Genomic DNA, 21,483 nt, shown 5'->3' on the forward strand with positions numbered 1-21,483 from the left:
TCATATTATAATTCCAAGTGAAGCTCAGGAAAAGTGTACTAACTCTACAGATCACATCAGATTAATCGATTGTTGTGGTCAAAATGTTGCTTTGAATTCGTCAGAAAATTTTGTGCTTATTTACCATGGCATTGTGAAGGTGTTATAATTGACAAAAAGAGATACTCGCTCGCCCCGCAGAACCTGTCACCCGACGAGAACAGCTAACGCGCTGACAAAGTGTTAGGGCCATTTTGGAGGAGATTAATTGCATCCTCTAAATTATAGGAGGGTATTCATGAGAGGTTGTTTGTATATTTTGTTTTGCGATGAAGTAATGTGTTTGATTCCGAGTATCGGTAATATTAATGACCAGTGTGCATAGTGAAATTCAGTGTTGCATTTTCGATACATTTCAGTAACGAAATGATAGTACTTAATTCAATTTAACATTCTAATTACTGGAAGTTTGGAGGAATTGGTTATCAACTCAGGAGGTTTTTTTTTTCATTTTCATGTTGTGTGAGATATCGGTTAGTTTTTGGACATGGTAGAGGATGTGTTGATTTTCACTGTGTGGAAACCATAGGCCAGTGGTTGGAGTGTGTCGCAGATATAGGTTTCGTGGAGTAGGTTTCGGTCATGGTAGCACCGAGGAAATAATGCATCTAGGACACTCACCCTGAATTAGGGTTGAGTTACCCTGTCAGCACAGGGATTTGGTACCACATGAAACCGCATGGAACGATTGAGCATTCAGCCATTAGTCCAAGAGGCACCAGTGATTGTATGTCCATGTTGTACATAATTGTTAGTGTATGGAATTTTTCTTTGTTTTATGGATTTAGTGTAGGGTTGTACCAGGAGGATTTAGGCCTAGATGGACTCCGTGAATTTCAATTATTATAGAGTTACCCATGACCAAACCATAACCAAAATCAAAACCCCATGGCGCAAGAGCCCCGAAGGGACATGGCCTACCAAGCGCCCGCTGCTCAGCCCGAAGGCCTGCAGATTACGAGATGTCATGTGGTGAGCACGAAGGATCCACTCGGCCGTTATTCTTGGCTTTCTAGACCGGGACCGCCATCTCACCGTCAGATAAATCCTCAGTTTAATCATGTAGGTTGAGTGGACCTCGAACCAGCCCTCAGATGTAGGTAAAAATCCCTGACCTGGCCGGGAATCGAACACGGGTCCTCCGGCTAAGAGGCAGGCACACTTCCTCTACACCGCGGGGCCGCACACCTATGAAAAAAATGTATTACTTATTTAATTTAATGATTTTATTGTACCCGTAGTGTTTCATGTAATGACGTACAAGAATGATATCATGGTTAAGTTTATAGTTGTATACAGAATTTCGTTTATAGGTCTTCCTTTTTCTTACAACTTGCTTTACGTTTCACTGACACAGATAGGTTTTACGGCTATAGGAAAAGGCTTGGAGTTGGAAAGAAGCGGCCATGGCCTTAATTAAGGCACATCCCCCAACATTAACCTGGTGTGGAAAAAGGAAAATCACGGAAAAGCATCTTGAGGGCTGCCGACAGTGGGGTTCTCGAATGCAAGCTGATAACTACGAGACTCAAAACCGCACAATCACTTGCTCTGTGACAGGTCTTCAAGTACAATGTGTTCGAATAACTGACCCCAAGAAACAAAAGTACAATAAAATAGGCTATACGAAATATTGTGTTCAGTTAACTGTTGTGTGGATTTAGCTAATTTAGTGAAAACCATTTCTCACGTTCGGAATAGTATTGTTTTGCCAATCAGATGTTAAATTCAGATAGTTGTTCGCTGTTCACTTATTAAGTTAGAATCGAAACTCGTGTGTTCAATTAAGCTAGGCTTGAATCTAACCTGGAAGTTATAGGTTTGTTTTTGCTTGGAGAGTAACTTCACTTAATTAACGTAAATTGTGGTGCTTTACGTTTGGCACTTCCAGGCATTTTGCATGAGCATTAATTCATATAAAATGAATTTTTTTGATGTGAAATTATTGACACGTGAGATACACGTTAGTTTAACGAACTTCAATCATCATATTGTCACTTTGGAGAGTTATGTTTGGTCATCATCCCCAATTACTTTATTTAAAGACCAGTAAATGGTAGTTATCGGTCCATAACAGAGCTGTACGTTATCCTGATTCAATGAAGGGTCCAGGCGACGCATAAAGTATCCTGCGGTGATATCCAGTCAGTGGACGCCTTTATTTATGGAGGAAGTCGGAAGCTCGGTTTGAGTAATACTTTCTGGAGTCCAAAAAGACTAACTCACGGTTGTTTACGGAAGCCGAATGACAAGACCTCCAGGTTGTCTGTTGTTGTTTTCGTATCATCTCAACAGTGGTTTTCTGTTTAAAGCCCCTTACTCAACTTTTCATCAACTTTTTCACTTTTAATCCTGAAATCGCCCGGCCTCGTCGTTATACTGTGAAATGTTAGTTCCAGCCAGTACTACCTAACAGTTGTCTGTAAATAGCACTAGTCTTCTTCGTACATATTTTTTTAATTATTGCATTTATTGAGCGTATCTAAGCCTTTAATTTCAAGTAGTTATTTTTCCCTCGATACCAGACATTCATGTCAGCAAGTTACGAAGAACCCGTTATCTACCCTGAGATGTCAGAATCGACTAATACATGTCACCGACCAAGCCAAGCTAATTGTATGCGACGTTGACTAATTAAAGGGCCCAGTATATACTGACTTAGCAAATGTCATGGGATAGTCAACTAATAGCGTGTGAGGCCTCCTCTGGCCCTGCGAACTGCAGTGAGACGCCGTGGAAGTGAGTCGTCAAATCCCTGGTAGTCCTCTGGACGCAGGTGACACCAAATCGTTTGCAGAGCGGCCGCCAATGCTGGTCTGTTCGTGGGTGCAGGATCAATGGCACGGAGCCTGCGTTCCAGGACATCCCAGATATGCTCGATAAGGTTCATATCGCGGCTCCTGGGTGGCCATGGCAGTCGTTGGAACTCCGCTGCATGTTCCTGGAACCATTCCCGGGCGACGTGGGAGCGATGTGGCGGCGCGTTATCATCTTGAAACACAGCAGAACCGTCTGGGCGCTGGAAGGCCAAAAATGGGTAGAGATGGTCTCCGAGCAGCTCAACATACCGCGTACCATTCAAAGTCTCCTCCAGAACAATTAGGGGGCCCATTCCATACTAGGAAAATGCACCCCAGACCATAACAGGGACACCAGCGCCCTGGACCACACTTTCGAGGGAGGCTTCATGTGGTCTGCGCCATACACGGTGCCTCCCATCGGCATGGTGCAGTTGAATTCGTGATTCGTCCGACCTTATCACGTTACGCCATTGTTCCAGTGTCCATCTCTGGTGACTGGCGACAAATGATCGTCGTTGTGCCCGATGACGTTGGGTTAACAGTGGCACCCGTGTGCGGCGCCGGCACCCATACCCCATAGAACCCATGTTCCTACGGATTGTCCACTGGGAGACCTGTCTAGAACGGCCTGTGTTGAATTGAGCCGTGATTTGTTGCACGATTGCCCGTCTGTCACTATTGACAATCCGTCTCAGATATCGCCGGTCACGGTCATCGAGGGTGGCTGGACGGCCGGTCGTTCGTTTGTTGCGGACGGTGACAACCGCATTCAACCATTCACGATACACCCTGGACACGGTTGATCGTGTAAAGCCGAATACCCGCACCACTTGCGAAATCGCACTTCCCATCCGTCGGGCACCGACCACCATACCCCGTTCGAACGGTGTCAGCTCATGGCGACGTTCCATGTTACGCCTGTTACGTGCACAGCCACTGCTCAGAAGGTCTCCTATACAACTGCCGCTGGCAGAGGGGGCGTGTGGTGCGCAGTGCGCAGACAACACACCTGCGCATCAGTGCTCCGCTATCCCATGACATCTGCTCAGTCAGTGTATAGCACCGCGGGCTTTTTACCGCTTGATATGCTCAACAATTCTAAAAATTTAATGCCTATCGTTGACGGAATAGGCAGTGTAAGGCAAAAAAGCGCTCAGATGGTTCTTTAATAATTATTTCTTTACTAGTCATCATTGCTCGGTATCCTTCCTTTATTTTTGTTTTGCTATTTGCTTTACGTCGCGCCGATACAGATAGGTCTTATGGTGACGATGGGAAAGCAAAGGCTTAGGAATGGGAAGGAAGCGGCCGTGGCCTTATTTAAGGTACAGTACTAGCATTTGCCTGGTGTGAAAATGGTAAACCACGGAAAACCATCTTCAGGGCTGCCAACAGTGGGGTTCAAACCCACTATCTCCCGGATGCAAGCTCACAGCTGCACGTCCCTAACCGCAAGGTTAACTCGCCCGGTTCCTTCTTTTCTAGATAATGCCCAGACATCTATACAAGGCAGTAAAATCCAGTCGGTAATCCCGCTCAAACATAGGCATACACCTACCGGGAGATTTTATTTCAAGCATATATAGATAGACGATTTCGTGTTATAGTATGACGTGTATCAATCACTCACCACTGATCTGCATTTATGGCAATCGCCAGGTGGCAGTTTCCCTATCTGTAGCTTTCCTAGCCTCTTCTTTAATTATTTCAAAGAAAGTGGATATTTACTGAACATATCCCTTGGTAAGTTATTCCAATCCCTAATTCCCCTTCCTATAAACGAATATTTGCCCCAATCTGTCCTCTTGAATTCCAACTTGAATTCATATTGTGATCTTTCCTACTTTTAAATACACCACTCATACTTATTTGTCTACTAATATCATTCCACGCCATCTCGTCACTGGCAGCTCGGAACATACCACTTAGTCGAGCAGCTCGTCTTCTTCCCCCCAAGTCTTCCCAGCCCAAACTTTGCAACATTCTTGTAACGCTACTCTTTTGTCGGAAATCACCCAGAACAAATGGAGCTGCTTTTCTTTGGATTTTTTCCAGTTCAGTGAAAAGCAGCTCGATTTGTTCTGGGTGATTTTCGACAAAATAGCAGCGTTACAAAAATGTTGCAAAGTTACGGCTGGGAAAACTAGGGAGTAAGAAGACGAGCTGCACGTCTAAGTGATGTGTTCCGAGCTGTCAGTGGAGAGATGGTGTGGTATGATATTAGGACTGTTAATGAATCATTGCTATTTTTATATATTGGTTTCAACAAAAATATGTGCCATACATATAAACAGGTAAATATTGTGACAATTTCCAGAAACCTTTACTCTCACCTATGTGCTCGAGAAATGGGACATGAAAGGAATAACCATCTATTCTCAGCGAAAACAGCTGAACGATCTCATTGGCATCGGCATATCTGGGTTGTAACCAATCCTGCCTCGTAGTCATCCCCGTAACAGTTATCTGGCATTCGTTCTCTTATTCAATTTCTTCTTCTTCTTCTTCTTCTTCTTCTTCTTCTTCTTCTTTATCTTTTTACCCTCCAGGTTCGGGTTTCCCCTCGGACTCAGCGAGGGATGCCACCTCCACCGCCTCAAGGGCAGTGTCCTGGAGCTTCAGACTCTGGGTCGGGGGATACAACTGGGGAGGATGACCAGTACCTCGCCCAGGTGGCCTCACCTGCTATTCTGAACAGAGACCTTGGGGGGGGGATGAGAAGATTGGAAAGGATGGACAAGGGAGAGGGAAGGAAGCCGCCCTGGCCTTAAGTTAGGTACCATCCCGGCATTTACCTGGAGGAGAAGTGGAAAACCATGAAAAACCATTTCCAGGATGGCTGAGGTGGGAATCGAAGCCATCTCTACTCAGTTGACCTTCCGAGGCTGAGTGGACCCCGTTCCAGCCCTCGTAACACTTTTCAAATTTCGTGGCAGAGCCGGGAATCGAACCCGGTCCTCCAGGGGTTTCAGCGAATCACACTAACCACTACACCACAGAGGTCCGACTCGTTGGCTGAATGGTCAGCGTACTGGCCTTCGGTTCAGAGGGTCCCGGGTTCGATTCCCGGCCGGGTCGGGGATTTTAACCTTCATTGGTTAATTCCAATGGCCCGGGGGATGGGTGTTTGTGCTGTCCCCAACATCCCTGCAACTCACACACCACACATAACACTATCCTCGACCACAATAACACGCAGTTACCTACACGTGGCAGATGCCGCCCACCCTCATCGGAGGGTCTGCCTTACAAGGGCTGCACTCGGCTAGAAATAGCCACACGAAATTAAAAATAAATTAAAAAACACAGAGGCGTAACTTTTATTCAATTTAGCCTGAGAAAATGTATTTCACAGAACAACGGCTGCTTCCTTGCTAAAACTGTCTCTTAAGTCTTGAGCCTAGAGGGTAGCTGTATCCTCAAATAGCAGCACCAATGATCGCGTGGTTATAGAGAAATTGTTAAAACCGATAGCAGGACCATAATGAAGCATACCAAGGTATGAACTGAGAGTGAGGTAGTTTGCCAATGCTTTCCTCACTGGACCAGAAAGAGCTACTGCAGCGGGGCTGGCCGTTCGACTAGCATATTTCGAACACTCATATTCCGAACGTCATTGTTCTGTACCACCCCATACCTGGCAGCTCCCATACTGTCGCAGCTGTAAACGAGATTGGAGGTGTACTATGCCAGATGATGAGTGAGATAATTCTCCGTTGCTTCCTTCACTGGGTTAGAAAGTGCAGACCACTGACCTAATGTGCAATACCTCTTATAATAATCAGACTCACTAGTCGTGCTCCACATATCATTACTAAGCACCACCCATATCTCAGCTGGTTCCATATTATGGATGAAACTAGGACTGAGGTGGAAGCTACACTTTACTCTGGCTGTGCTAAGAGACAGCTGCAAAAATAGTGCATTCATCAAGAAATGGCAGCAGGCAGTGAGCCTATCTGTATGCATACGTATTATTATTATTATTATTATTATTATTATTATTATTATTATTATTATTATTATTATTATTATTATTATTATATCCCTCATTCCCGTTTCCTGATATGATGTCGGAGATGAGGTGAGGTTTAACGGCCAGATGCCCTACCTGGCGTCAACATCAGTTAAGGATCTAAGGAGGTGCAAGGAATCGGCTATAGCCTATGAAAAGGAATTGCCTGGAAGTGAACAAGGGAAACCACAGAAAAACCATTCTCAGGACAGCAATGAAGGAATGTAAAACTTGGGTCCATAGCCGTACTGCGTTAAGACGTGCGGCCACTTCCCTCGGCGTGGAGCGTCAAATTACACAAATAAAAATATAATTTTGGAAATTATAAATCACACCAGTCCATACATATTAGCAAAATGGACTGTTGTAGACCTACATGCCGTAAGTACACTGTGCTATTGATCGAGACATCTTGAACTCCTTAAAGAAACAATAACTCCAACCAGTCTAGCACTCGTAAGTACAATGGTGCTGGTTTCGACTTGAGATAGCTAGCTATATCACCTGTTCCGACTCTAAATAATAGCTACAGAGCTACTGTGCATGGCAGACGGTAACAATAGCCGCGTTCTCCGCGAGGGAGCCCCGCTAGGCTGACGCATGCGCACCCCTCCCACAGTCCCAGCCCGACAGCCTTGGCGCTCGCCTGCTCGGTGAGGAGAGACAGTCCGCTGTGATCGAGTCCGGACGCAGGTCGCTTCAGTGAGCATAACGTACCATCGTGTTTTTGGCCCCCCATACAAGCCCACTTTTCCACAGAGCCAGTCGGCGTCCCGGGTGTGCTTCTAAAGGTTCAGTGGTACGTCAACGTATGATTAAAACAGTTCTCTTCTAACAGTGTGTCTATTGTTCGAAAGCAACAGACTCATTTCAGTATGATGATTAAATTCCACTATCACGCTACATCCTAGATATTACCGTGTTAAAGCAAACATTATCTCACAAACGGAGACCCACAGTGCTACAATCAATCGTACACTCCAGCATGCTTCTGGATTAATCACAGCCATTATTTACAAAGTATTTTCTTCACATTGTGTCGTATTTCTGGCTAAATGAACACGACAGTGTCATAACAGAATTTGTTTTGATGAATCACCTGTCATAGAGAAACCATCCGTATGTTTATTTCCTGTTAACATTACTGTGTTTTCGAAGTGAAAGTTTTGTGCGCCTCCAGAATACTGCGATCATGTGTTGGCAATTTAACGTTTATAAACTATTCCTTTCATAAATCTGAATTAGAATGGAGTACACTAATTACGTAGAATATGATGCGACGGTTTGCATATGATTTGAAAGCATCGTGCAGTATCATGTGACTGACCGATTTCAAATATTTCTCCAATCATTTTTTTATTTTGTGCCGTGGTGTTATAGTCCTATAATATTCTGTGAGTACGTACTTGTCCCATTCCACGAACTGGAACACAAAATTTAAAAAAAAAGCTTCGAAATTTAGGGCATAACGTTCTTTTTTTAAACGATAATATTAGAACAGGTAGCATTTTGTAGAGCCAGGTTTGTGGAAATGATCTGTGTTCGCCTCAGTAGATGGTTGCGGTCTTGTTACGTTATTAATCACCGTCCCACTGTGACATTTTTCTTCGTTATCTGTCATTAATTTTCTTCTGAAACTTACTTCTGATTTATTGATATTCTAATTTTATAACTAGTACCCCGCCAGTATTAACTTACAACTTTCAGCTGCGGAATATACAACGAATTCTAAATGCAAACATTGATTACGTGTGAGTAACTAAAAAAAGAGATCTTTATGAAATCGGGTGAAGTGTGTATTCATTTTGAAATTCAAAAACACTATTAATGAGTGTCATTAACTTCTGCTTTTAAAATATTTCGTTAAAATGCTTCCAGAGTAAGTAGTGGACGGGATTTGTTTGTGGAATAATTTTGACTGATGTATGCTGTTTGTAACCTACAGGATAGTTCTTTCTATTTTATCAGTCTATAATCGGGTATGCGAACGTGTAGGGTGACGACATTCTTCCATTTTGTAGTATTTCTTCAATTAATAGATGAGTAAATGAATGGGGGAAGGAAGTCTGGAGGAAGAAAACCGCGTCCCGTCCTCGGCAGCGAATAGATCAGGTCTAGGTTAAGTAGTGTCCTTCTTTTACTGAGCACTTTCAGATACACCGAAGCTTCATATATTGATCGCAAGCCATATTTTCTGACAGTTAAATCGATTCTAAAGAAGAAAAATAGAAAACCCTAATTTTGGTAATTATATTTCCATTGCATGCATACAATATATTGACAAATTATTGCGGTAATGGCCTGATTGCCGGGTTGAGTATTGTTTGTTAATTTTATTCAACTGAATTTTATAGTAGTCAGATAAATAAACACGCTGTTCACATGTACTCAGATGTGACCACTATCTTAAGTGAACGGCATTCATCCAATTACTTTTATTCATTATATTACATATATTGGCATTGCTGCAGGCTTTAAATAACGACGAATAATTACCAAGTACAAATGAAAAAGCTATTGTCGGACAAAACGGGTGTTATGAAGACGTATTCATATGTAAAAGATAAAAGGTAAGAAATATTTCTGTCCCTTGCAAAACGACAGAATGCTACATTTTGTAATTTTACATATTTTCATTGGTTCATTTCAATAATTCAAGGGCTTTCTTGATTTAAAATTTCTTAAGAATAATTTTACGTAGGTTTCAGTTTCGGTACATGACTGCACCATGATATTTATAACGTTCTTCTAAAAGAGAATAAGACGGACTTTTCTGGAAATTCGTAATATATTCGGAAAACTGATGTCGAAAGTAAATATTCTGAACATTGTGATGTAAATAGTACTACAGCACTAATAATAACAATAATTACCATTATATTATTATTAATTATAATAATAATATTAACACCAAAGCTGTTTTATATATATCTCGCACAATATATAAATATATACATGATATTTGGTATAAACTATTTTTAAGTGCGTGAACATTTTTAACTGTTAATATTTACATAGTGTATGTCTTGCGTAGATTAGTACTACGGAAGTTACTGTATAAATATCACCCTATTCCTGTTTTCTCAGAAAAAAATATTTTTTCAAAACTATTAATTGTTCAAAGAATTTTCCCACGTATTCAGGTTCGATGTAAAGCAGCGTAATAATTTCCATAAAGATTTAATTGTAAATAACTAAATAAATTACGTAATAATTGTGTAAAACTTATAAGAGAAAATACATTTCATATCCTAGAAAAATACTAATTAATTTTTCAAAAGCATCACTGTCAATTTTCCTACCATATATAATAAAATTTTCGTGAGTCATGAGCAGTCTTAGGATATTTTTGTAATATCGTATTCTGTGGTACTGTCCGCGAAATTTTGATGTTTTAGCGTTGTAATGTAATCTATTATCAAATAGGCTATACGTGTACTGACACTGTATTAGCAAGAGTTAGGGGTACATATTTTGATGTTCCTTATTTTTCTTATACTGTACATAGTAAGGGTGAAGTCCCAGTAATTCAATAATAATAAAAAATATAATATATATCCAATTTTATTATGGGTATATATTCGTAAGGAAGTTACTAAATAAGTATATGTGTATTCATATTGAAGAAACTTGTAAAAGGATTATAGTTGAATGAATATTTTTTAATTTTAATTACTTTTAATATAATTTCAGAAATTCTCATGGTCTCTGATTACAAAAAATCGAGGTTCTCGCGGAAAAAAACGGGTAAAGATATTAGTTGTTCTGGATTCCTCGGAAAAGGAGCTTCTCCCACCGAAGGAATTCTTTTATTACATCGCATTGACCCTGTTCCTAGCCCTCACTGTTCACCTTTGATCGCCTGCCTCTGTACTCTGAGTCTGTGTTAACGCTATAGTTCATCGTGTGTAGCAAACAAATATTTAAACATTTAATTTCTTAACGTAGATATAAAGGGTCTTGGCTTTATTTCGTGAAGGACGACGTAACTTGGGAAATTCATTTTGCAGTTATTTATACAAAAAATAAGAGCATTGTTTTGGGCAAATGTATTAATTATACTATTGATAACACATTAAAGGATTCATCTCTAGGTGACTGTTAATATTATACTTCAAGCAAGCCTACAACTCTAAAAATAATAGCCTGGTATTCGAGGGCTTATTTTAGTCAAGTTACTAAATACGAGATATTTTCTGTTTATTTTCACATGTATAATAACATCTCAAGTTTCGTTATATCTACGCAGAGTTTAAATTACTAATTTCTTGATACACGACTTCATTCAGGAATAAATTGTAGTTTTGTTATAACTTTAACTGAAATAAATATTGCCCATAACTTCACTCAGACTAGCAGTTACCTCGTAATCCAATAACTCGCATCTTCATTTCTAAGAAGTGTTTCTATTTCTCGTTATAATTTCCTTCCTCTTAACACGAACTTGTTGAACGTTTCACGCTTAAACTTCTCTGTGCTTCCGCTACAAGTAGATAACGTAGCTAACATAAACCCAGTACGCTTACTGTACAAATAGTTTAATGTTGATTTCAGTAGTTTGAAATATAGTTACATGTCGTCCATCTTCTTACGAGAAGATATTATTTAGTACGGTTTTCATCCATGTTGCTATTTGTAAAATTTTCAGGAAAACATTTTCTCTAGCTTTGTGTCGTTTGATGTAATAACAAGTAACACACTCTCTCCTTTCAGTAAGAGATCTTCTCAGCGTGTTATTTTAACGTCAACGCACAAGTGTAACACATTTTGTATTTGCTTAATATATGAAGCTACGTTTTACTGAATCCCAAAGAGAAGTTTAACAAATTTCGTCTAATACATAAAATCGGTTCTGTGCGGACATAGCTCATCGTCGTCCATTATTATACTTGAAAGGAAAGACAAAAGTTCCTGGCATAATATTTTGTGGTTTAATATATTGGATTGAAATTATTCCACCAACAAATCCCAGTCTCGTCAAGAGTTGATTGCAGTTATTTCTGATAGTATATTATTTTTAATTCACCCATTTCCATCGGTAGGACGCATTTCAGCCGTTTCTTGTCAGGTATAAGGATTGGTAACTAATGAGATACAGCGTGATTCAAATTCTATTTCAGAAAAGGGACCAAAATCAAGTTAATGAAATTTAATTTTTTGGGGTTTATATTATTATGTTACTATTTTCGTCGCTGAAGAGCCTGTGTGCGCAAGTACTTTTAACAGGTAGCGAATGAACATTGAATTTTCCAGATAATATAGAAAGAGCTCATCTTTCACTACAATCATTCTAATTATATTCTTCCAATCATACTGTGCCTCTTAAACTAAGTGACTGAATTAATAGAAAAAAAATAAACATTCTTTATTAGCAATACTTCTGAAGTTGTAAAAAGACTCCAAGGAGAACTCATCTTGTCTTTCATATAATAGTCGTTTATAATAATTTCCTACTGTATTCTAAAAGATAACGAGATAAATAACAACCACGTAGTAAGGAACAGAAGCAATCGATAATAATGGAGTTTTATTCGCTTCAAGGTGAAGATGTGATGAATGGAACGTCAGACTTAGTTTTTAGACTGGATGATGAAAATTATGTGCTATTTTTCGATGACGAAGGCAATAATGCAACAAATAGTTCTAACTCGAGCAATACTTATTATATTCTGCATGGTGATTCCCTGTATCCAAGTGGATACTCGATGGCTCATATCATCATCGCGTCCATTGTGGTAACTCTCTTAATGATCGTGGTAGTGGTCGGAAATATGCTGGTGATTATCGCAATAGCGACAGAGAAGGCATTGAAGAATATTCAGAATTGGTTCATAGCTTCGTTGGCTGTGGCGGACTTCTTTCTTGGTCTCGTTATAATGCCGTTCTCGTTAGCCAATGAAATAATGGGCTATTGGATTTTTGGTAACTGGTGGTGTGACATTCATAGTGCAATGGATGTCCTCTTATGCACGGCCTCCATTATGAACCTGTGCCTCATCTCCCTCGATCGCTATTGGTCCATTACACAAGCCGTCGACTATCTCAAGAAACGAACCCCACTTCGAGCGGCTGTCATGATCACCTTGGTTTGGATCCTCAGTGGCCTCATCTGCATCCCACCACTCCTCGGATGGAAACCAGAACGGCCAGCCGTCGAGGAATTCCCCAAGTGCCAGGTAAGTTTAATTTCGTTATCAGAAATGAATTCCTCATAGGAGTATGCAAATTAATGCAAAATAACACTTCAGTTGAATTTATGTACTTGCATTAACACACAAATACCACAAATATTAATGATATCAAAAATATTCATGCGGAAATTATTTCATGAAGAAATACGAAACTAAGACAGAAAATTCTTGAAATTTTTTTTCCCTCACTCCATATAAACTGAGGAATGTACAACGTTCAAACGTTTTGATATATGTAATGGAATCACGACTGTATTATTCAATACCGTAGTTATTTGATAGAAGCGCATAGTAATCTCAGGTCTGAGAAACTATATTTTGCTTTTTTGAAGATCTGTATAAGATGGTATCGAATATTCTTACTTTCATTCCGTGTTCTAAAAGTAAAATGTACTACATACCTTGCATATTTCATACTTGTCCAGAAAACCAGCAAGAAATATCATTTTCCTTTTCACTGGAAGTGTGGTTGCTGAACTTTCCAAGTCTGTTTTCCATATCTACGAAATAGTTAAATGCATACTTGTTCTGTTGTGACATTTGTAGGTAGATAAATAAATAAATACAACAGCTTGGATAACTGGTCACGAAGAATTTTGTAATTATTCACATTTCGTTCAATCTGAAACACTTAATCATTTTTGCTTTTGCACAAAGTTTTTTAACTCATTAAGGCGAAAACTTCAGATGGCACACGTAGAAATATGCGCAACAACGACAGTTTCGATATTGTCACTTGGGGATTAAGGGTTTTACTGATTTATTTCAACTTATTAATTGGCGTTGTCTAAAATGTTCCAATTGTGAGTATAAACGGACATTCATCTCTCAGTTAAGGAGAGGAGAGACTTTATTTATGAAATTTTTCAGATTTGATACTAAGTTCGCGTACTTTTTTTTCCATATTGAGACACGTATTGGTAAACTCTGAACCACCCTAGAGCTGTATGTAATATTGTGGTATTCGTTCCGACGTTATTGGGACATTCTTGTATTTCATTAAATAGTTGTTCAATATAGCATGATGAAACTAGTTTGAACAGTACTTCATACATCAAAAAGAAAAAGCACTCATCTCCGTATAGGCCATGAAGGCCCCGGAGGAGTGGAAGTTAAAGGCTTCCACCATCAGTAACCCCGGCACATGGTGAGGTAGAGTGGTTAGCTCTACGCCTGGCCGCCTTTTCCCCCAGGAATTAACCTGATACTCATTTTTGGTGTAGGCTGAGTGAACCTCAGCGCCATGTGCACCTCCGTAAGTGGAAATCTCGTTTCTTAAATGTTACGACTTCCTGAAGGGGAATTGAGCACACGTCCTTCCGGATGAACCGAGCACGCCTTTCCCACCTCGGTCAGGTAGCTTCTACTTCATACATCAGAAACAGAAAAAGTTGAAAATTCAAGTTCCATTATTTTTCAGAGAAGTGCAGGTTTGTCTAAGTCCACTGCATTTCAGAACTTATACTTAACTGATCTTTTTATAAACTTAACAAAAAACCTTATTTAGTTTCAACAAATGTTCATATAGATAGCTCCGGTAGGAGCATTCCTATCTGGGAAAAATTTATAAACTCCAAAGACTAAATATCGTCTGTTGGAGCTTTCTCTGCGTGCTGTCAATATTGTAGTGCTCATTGAGAACTGAGGACAGTGGTGACTACTCCTTGGCTAGTAGGTATAATATGGCTTCAAATTTCCAGAAATGAAAGTGAGCAATTTACATAATTAATTTGAACGTTTGTCTGTAAAATAGTTCCCAATTTCCTAATTAATTTAGTAACTTAGTGATAGTCCGCCTCTGTGGTGTAGTGGTTAGTGTGATTAGCGATTCCCAGCTCTGCCACGAAATTTGAAAAGTGGTACGAGGGCTGGAACGGGGTCCACTCAGCCTCGGGAGGTCAAATGAGTAGAGGTGGGTTCGATTTCCACCTCAGCCATCCTGAAAGTGTTTTTCCGTGGTTTCTCACTTCTCCTCCAGGCAAATGCCCGGATGGTACCTAACTTAAGACCATGGCCGTTTCCTTCCCTTTTCCTTGGCTATACCTTCCAATCTTCCCACCCCCCTGCTAGGTCCCTGATCAGCACAGCAGGTGAGGCCGCCTGGGCGAGGTACTGGTCATCCTCCCCAGTTGTATCTCCCGACCTAATGTCTCATGCTCCAGGATACTGCCGTGAGAGGCGGTACAGGTGGAATCCCTTGCTGAGTCCGAGAGGAAAACCAACCTTGGAGGGTAAATGGATTAAGAAGAAGAAGAAGAAGAAGAAGAAGAATAGTGATAAATGAAGAAGTGGAAAGGTTTTTAAAGATAATTTTTAAATATGCTTAATCCGAATAAATGCATAGGTTGGTCGTAAATATTCTTAATAGAGTGGCAAGCAGAAAGAAAATTCGATAAATATTTTACTAGTTTGTTTGCTATTCACTAGGGATGATGAATGGTACGTAACATTATAAATTATGTTTCAAATTTCAATAAACGAAAATGAACAATTTGGATTAATTAATTTGAACGTATTTCTGTAAAATAATTCCCAATTTACTGTGCTTTAGAGGTTCTTCTGACGATATCCCTTTCTATTTGCTACAGTTAAAATAACTTTAAAAATGACCGTGAACTACAGCTAAGTAACTAGAGAGGAATACTGCAAACGGGAATATAAAATTTCATTATATGAGTAAACGTTTATCACAAAAGAAAGAAAAATACACATTAATCCGCACTGAACGAGTAATATTAATACAGTTAATCTGTTAACCCGCCAATCAATAGAGAAATTAGTAATTTCCAGTTCTATACATCGCATACATGCTTCACCCTCCTTGACTTCCTCTTTAGTGGAGTTCTTTACATCTATGTCATATTATAAAAATTAATTAACAATATAAATCAGTTCATAAACATTATTAGTATACAAGCATTTCAATTAACGTATAGTCCGCCACACAAAGAAAAATAATGAGGGCATGGTATTTACATAATTTCCTCCAGGCACACTCTTCTCAGAAACAATTGTGAACATACATAAATATATATAGGCCTAAGTATGTTTGTTGTTGGCATTCATGGGGTTTGTATCGGCGAAGTGAATTATATTTTAATAATTAAAATTAAATCTGTTAAAATTAAAACTTACATTGGAGAAATACATGAATTTAAGATAGAATAGTAAGGAACTCCTTCATGATTTTAATGTCTCTTCACAACCGCAGTATAAAAAACACTGTCTTCTTCATTCTTCATTTACAACCGCCTTTCCCATACTTGTGGGGTCGCGGGTGCGAACTGCGTCACACATGTGGATTTGGCCTGTTTTACGGCCGGATGCCCTTCCTGATGCCAACCGTATATGGAGGCATATAATCACTATTGCGTGTTTCTGTGGTGGTTGGTAGTGTGGTATATTGTCTGAATAAGAAGAGGAAAGTGTTAGGACGGAGACAAACACCCAGTCCCCGAGCCAGAAGAGTTAGTCAGAAGCGATTAAAATCCCTGGCGCGGCCGGGAATCGAACCTGGGACCTTCTGAACCGAAGGCCAGTACGCTGACCATTCAGCCAACGAGTTGGACAGTATTAGAAACACTGTAAACCGGTTATTCATTTTACTTGTTCCGTTTTGGTCTGTAAAGCTGAATTATATAGCCTTTCTGGCATTTTTCCAATAATCTCTGGCCGATACTAACGTGGATTAAGCCCATTTTTTTGCTAGGGGTTTTACGTCGCACCGGCACAGATAGGTCTTATGGCGAAAGCCCATTTTTACGGCAGGATGCGCTTCCTGGCACCAAACCAAAGCGAGGGACATATTCAGTATTACGTGTTTTTGTTTTAAATGCTAGTGAAGTGTGGTGTATGCAAGTGAAGACAACCACAACATCCAACTCCCGACCTAAATGAATCAACCAGATGCAGCTATAATCTCTAGCCCGAATCCAAACCGGCGCTCTCTGTACCGTAAGCCACGACGGTCAAAGAACTGGACGCATGTGCTACAAACAAATCAACAAAGACACAGAATTGATGTTATTAATTAACTGATTAAATGTTGCATTGATATACAAAACCCACACAGAGGAAGACCTTAAACAGAGTGAAACATGTAGGCCTATGAAATACTGTATATTGAAACAACAATTACTCTAAGTATTGAGTGGTGGATTATTAGTTTAAAATTTTAACAAACTTCTGTCAGGCACTTAATAACCTTAGCGATCTATGACGATGGTGATTGGTATTTGTAACAGTATAACATCGAGGTTACTGGCCACTAACCAAGGACTGACATGTGTGATAAATTGTGACGACTAAGAATTTGCGGTACATGCCTCAGGAAAAGATTATAGCTCTGGGCAAAACTTAGAAAACATGATAGTTTAGCTGAAATTTCTACGCCGTAAACGCTAACTGATGGTTGTTCAAGAATATTTTCATTATTTCCTAATTAATCACGAATTTTCCACCTTTTTCTCGCACGACATTAGTTTGGGACGGGTGGGGAATATAATATAACTTTATTTCCCAGAGATCAAAATGTGTTATAACTGTGCTTTTGATTTCCATACTAGTCATATGTAGGCGCTAGACAGTGGAATCTTTCTCCATGGATTTGGAGCACAGACAGATACAATAATTCTTGTGAAGGAGTCCTCTGGTTTCTTACTTTAACCCAGATGAATGTTGAGAATCTCGTAGTCTTATCGCTAAGTTTGTTTCTTTCCCATCTGTAGCCTAAATACATTTCAAATACACAGACTGGTACCGGCATGTTATCAGGAAATATTCACCTACGATTTAGGTGCATGGGGCTGTATATATTGATACCCCAAACATTTAAATATAATTGAATCGCTAATCTGAGGAACGTCATAAGTCAGAACTTTTTAAATAAAGCTTTTATGTTGTATTTGATTCTTGGAAGATAGACTCATCAATGTTGATAGATGTCGCCACCGAACTAATCCAGTTAAAATGGTGCACAGTGGGCCACAAGTGTAATGTAGCGGGACAAAATTAAAAAAAAAATAACATATTTTTCACTCCATTTCTTAATTTCCAAACTGTATGCAAATAACCAGGGAAAATGAGTTTCAACCCTGGTGACGACATATAAACATATATGACTAGAAATAACTCTCTTCACCTCTCCTTTCTGGAAGAGACTGTCTGGATTACTGCTAGTTGTATCCAGCTCCATGGCTAAAAGCTTAACGTGCTGGCCTTTGGTCACGTCGGTAATTTTAACCATAATTGGTTAATTTCGCTGGCACGGGGACTGGGTGTATGTGTCGTCTTCATCATCATTTCATCCTCATCACGACGCGCAGGTCGCCTAGGGGAGTCAAGTCAAAAGACCTGCATCTGGAGATCCGAACTTGTCATCGGACACTCCCGGCACTAAAAGCCATACGCCATTTCATATTTTTTTTTTTTTTTACTGCTAGTTGTGTTTAAACAGTGAAGTTCGCCGGTGCCTAACGTAATATTAGTGGACGATAGAGAATATCTGAAGTATTGAAAAGAAAACTACAAGTATGCAACTTCATACTAAATTAATTGAAATATGACTATTTCCATCACTGTTGCACGCCACTTATACTATGTAATGTGAATAGCGTGTGAAATTCTAACTTTACAACATTTACGTAGAGTTATAGAGATTTATCCGAACATTCCTGCCTACATTCTGGTATCATAATATAGAGAAATTCATGCATATTAACGCTAAAGTCTCAGAACGTGCACTTCCTTGCAGTGGCGCGTGCTCCACCGCGACCCGTAATAACACACCATGAGCTGTGTAAAGTGTTGTGGGACAAGAAACAGATTGGAAACGAACAAATGAATTATATAGGCCTATTATCAAAGATGAACATTCAGAATTACTCTTCAGATGTTTTACAGTACCTCAAATTCACAGTGAGTGTTTTCAAATACAAATTTCAGGAGCAATGGAAGCAAAGTTATAGGATGAAAGGGAGATTTTTAATAAGAAGAAAATTCCAATTGGCTAGCAAAGGATTTACATATTTCTGAAGAAGTGCATAAAGCTTCACTGTCTAATATTCAAAGGAATAGTTCAGTTACATCCATATACAGAGCTGTAAGTCCTAGAAAACTCTTCGAAGATAGAGGATTGAGGACTAAACGGAGAAGGTTATATATTTTAATAGGTCATAGTTTAATAATTACCAAGGTAGATGGCAAAAGCTTCTTCGCAGGTTCGCAAAATATTGCAGTAGGACTCCAAAAACTATTAATGCAATTAATGTAGCTGGCTGCAATATAATTGACACTATGAATTAATATTTTGGACTTTCACCTTTACATGCCTGGATCCGATTATTTGAGGGCATTTTACAAATTGCTTATAGGAGTGATATTCGAAAGTAGCAATGAAGGAAAACTGAATAAAACGCAATGCTTGGAGAGAAACTGCGCATAATTCAACAGAGATTCCTATCCTAAATGGGAATTATAACTGATGAACCAAGAGCAGGAGGCAGTGGCTATTCAGTCCGACTCGTTGGCTGAATGGTCAGCGTTCTGGCCTTCGGTTCAGAGGGTCCCGGGTTCGATTACTGGCCGAGTCGGGGATTTTAACCTTAAGTGGTTAATTCCAATGGCCCGGGGGCTGGATGTTTGTGCTGTCCCCAACATCCCTGCAACTCACACACCACACATAACACTATCCTCCACCACAATAACACGTAGTTACCTACAAATGGCAGATGCCGCCCACCCTCATCGGAGGGTCTGCCTTACAAGGGCTGCACTCGGCTAGAAATAGCCACACGAAATAATAATAATAATAATAATTATTATTATTATGATTATTATTATTATTATTATTATTATTATTATTATTATTATTATTATTATTATTATTATTCAAACGACGGAAACACGTCTCACCTTTTTCACATGAGAACTAGGCGTTATAAGTCGAAATTAGAGGTATCAGTGAAGAAATCATCAAACATTCTTTTCATAGTATTACGGACCAGATCAATTGGCTGCTAAGTAAACGTAGAAACTTTCAACAAGTATGTTATTCCCTGAAAACTTAAAAATTCTATTGCACTCAGTGTTTTACATGCGTCCTTCTGTCCAAAAAATTTAATTCATGGTGCAAAAGTAATACAGACCGCTATCATGTCGACTGGAATGCTATCAAAAAAGACTTAGAAGCTAGAAATAAGCACTTGCGAGAAAGTTCTCGTGAAGTTCTACTATGTAGGATGTTTCAATCTACGGTATTACTAGTAAGTTCTGACCCCTAAGTTGACATCTAATTGTAGTATCAAGGAACAAGAAGAGATCATTGCCGCTGGGCGTCCGTTATTTGCTGAAGGAACGAAGAATTTTGAGTAGCGCAACTGAGTAGGAAGGTGACATGCACAGTGACGATGAATATAATGACGGTGATGATGATGATGATGATGGTGGTGGTTATGAAGAAGTAAGTGACGAGAACGATGTTGAGGAAATTGATCTTTCTGTAAATGACTAGTGTAAAAGATGTCTATACCACAGTTCCAAAGAGGTAAGTTCGGTTGCTTCTAAAATGAAACATTTGTGATGGCTGACCATTGTGGTCAGGGTTTTTGTTGCCTTTCTTTCTCTTTTATTTGTGACCTTTGTGTTAACTTGCTTTATTTAATCACACCATACAATATTAAATCATTATAGTACCTTTTCAAACTGTGTTTTATGCTAAGTAATTTTATCCCGCTAGAATTCCATTCTGGCGCACTGTGTGGCGGTGAGAATAATTTCTTGACTTGTGAGATGTCTTGAGTCGTTGACTTACATCATTTCTCGACTTCTCAAATTCTATAAGATGATCTGACCCTAGAATTAATGAGAGTTTAAGAAGATCGATTAGAAACGAGAACAAAATATCATTCAACCATACGTTATTCTGTGAATTAGTGAATACTGAAAGATCCATAACGGCAATAACACATTGACAATCCTCTACAAAAACACACATTTCTTCTTCTTCTTCTTCTTAATCTGCTTACCTTCCAGGGATGGCTTTTCCCTCGGACTCAGCGAGGGATCTCACATCCACCGCCTCAAGGGCAGTGTCCTGGAGCGTGAGACATTGGGTCGGGGATACAACTGGGGAGAATGGCCAGTACCTCGCCCAGGCGGCCTCACCTGCTATGCTGAACAGGGGCACTGGTGGGGGATGGGAAGATTGGAAGGGATAGACAAGGAAGAGGGAAGGAAGCGGCCATGGCCTTAAGTTAGGTACCATTCCGGCATTTGCCTGGAGGAGAAGTGGGAAACCACGGAAAACCACTTCCAGGATGGCTGAGGTGGGAATCGAACCCACCTCTACTCAGTTGACCTCCCGTTCCAGCCCTCGTAGGTACCACTTTTCAAATTTCGTGGCAGAGCCGGGAATCGAACCCGGACCTCCGGGGGTGGC

The 21,483-nt window shown here is 39.8% G+C and overlaps 1 protein-coding gene across 1 annotated transcript in view; it reads left to right on the forward strand.

Annotated features, from left to right (window-relative positions):
- The first annotated feature begins 12,374 nt into the window (after positions 1–12,374).
- LOC136859856 (uncharacterized) overlaps positions 12,375–21,483 on the forward strand; it is a 58,712-nt gene continuing 49,603 nt past the window's right edge. Inside the window, exon 1 of the mRNA XM_068225837.1 lies at positions 12,375–13,031. Within this exon, the coding sequence (XP_068081938.1) occupies positions 12,375–13,031 (657 nt within the window). The remainder of the gene's footprint in view (positions 13,032–21,483) is intronic.

This window comes from Anabrus simplex, chromosome 1 (genome assembly GCF_040414725.1).
Source record: "Anabrus simplex isolate iqAnaSimp1 chromosome 1, ASM4041472v1, whole genome shotgun sequence".
Lineage (NCBI taxonomy): Eukaryota > Metazoa > Arthropoda > Insecta > Orthoptera > Tettigoniidae > Anabrus > Anabrus simplex.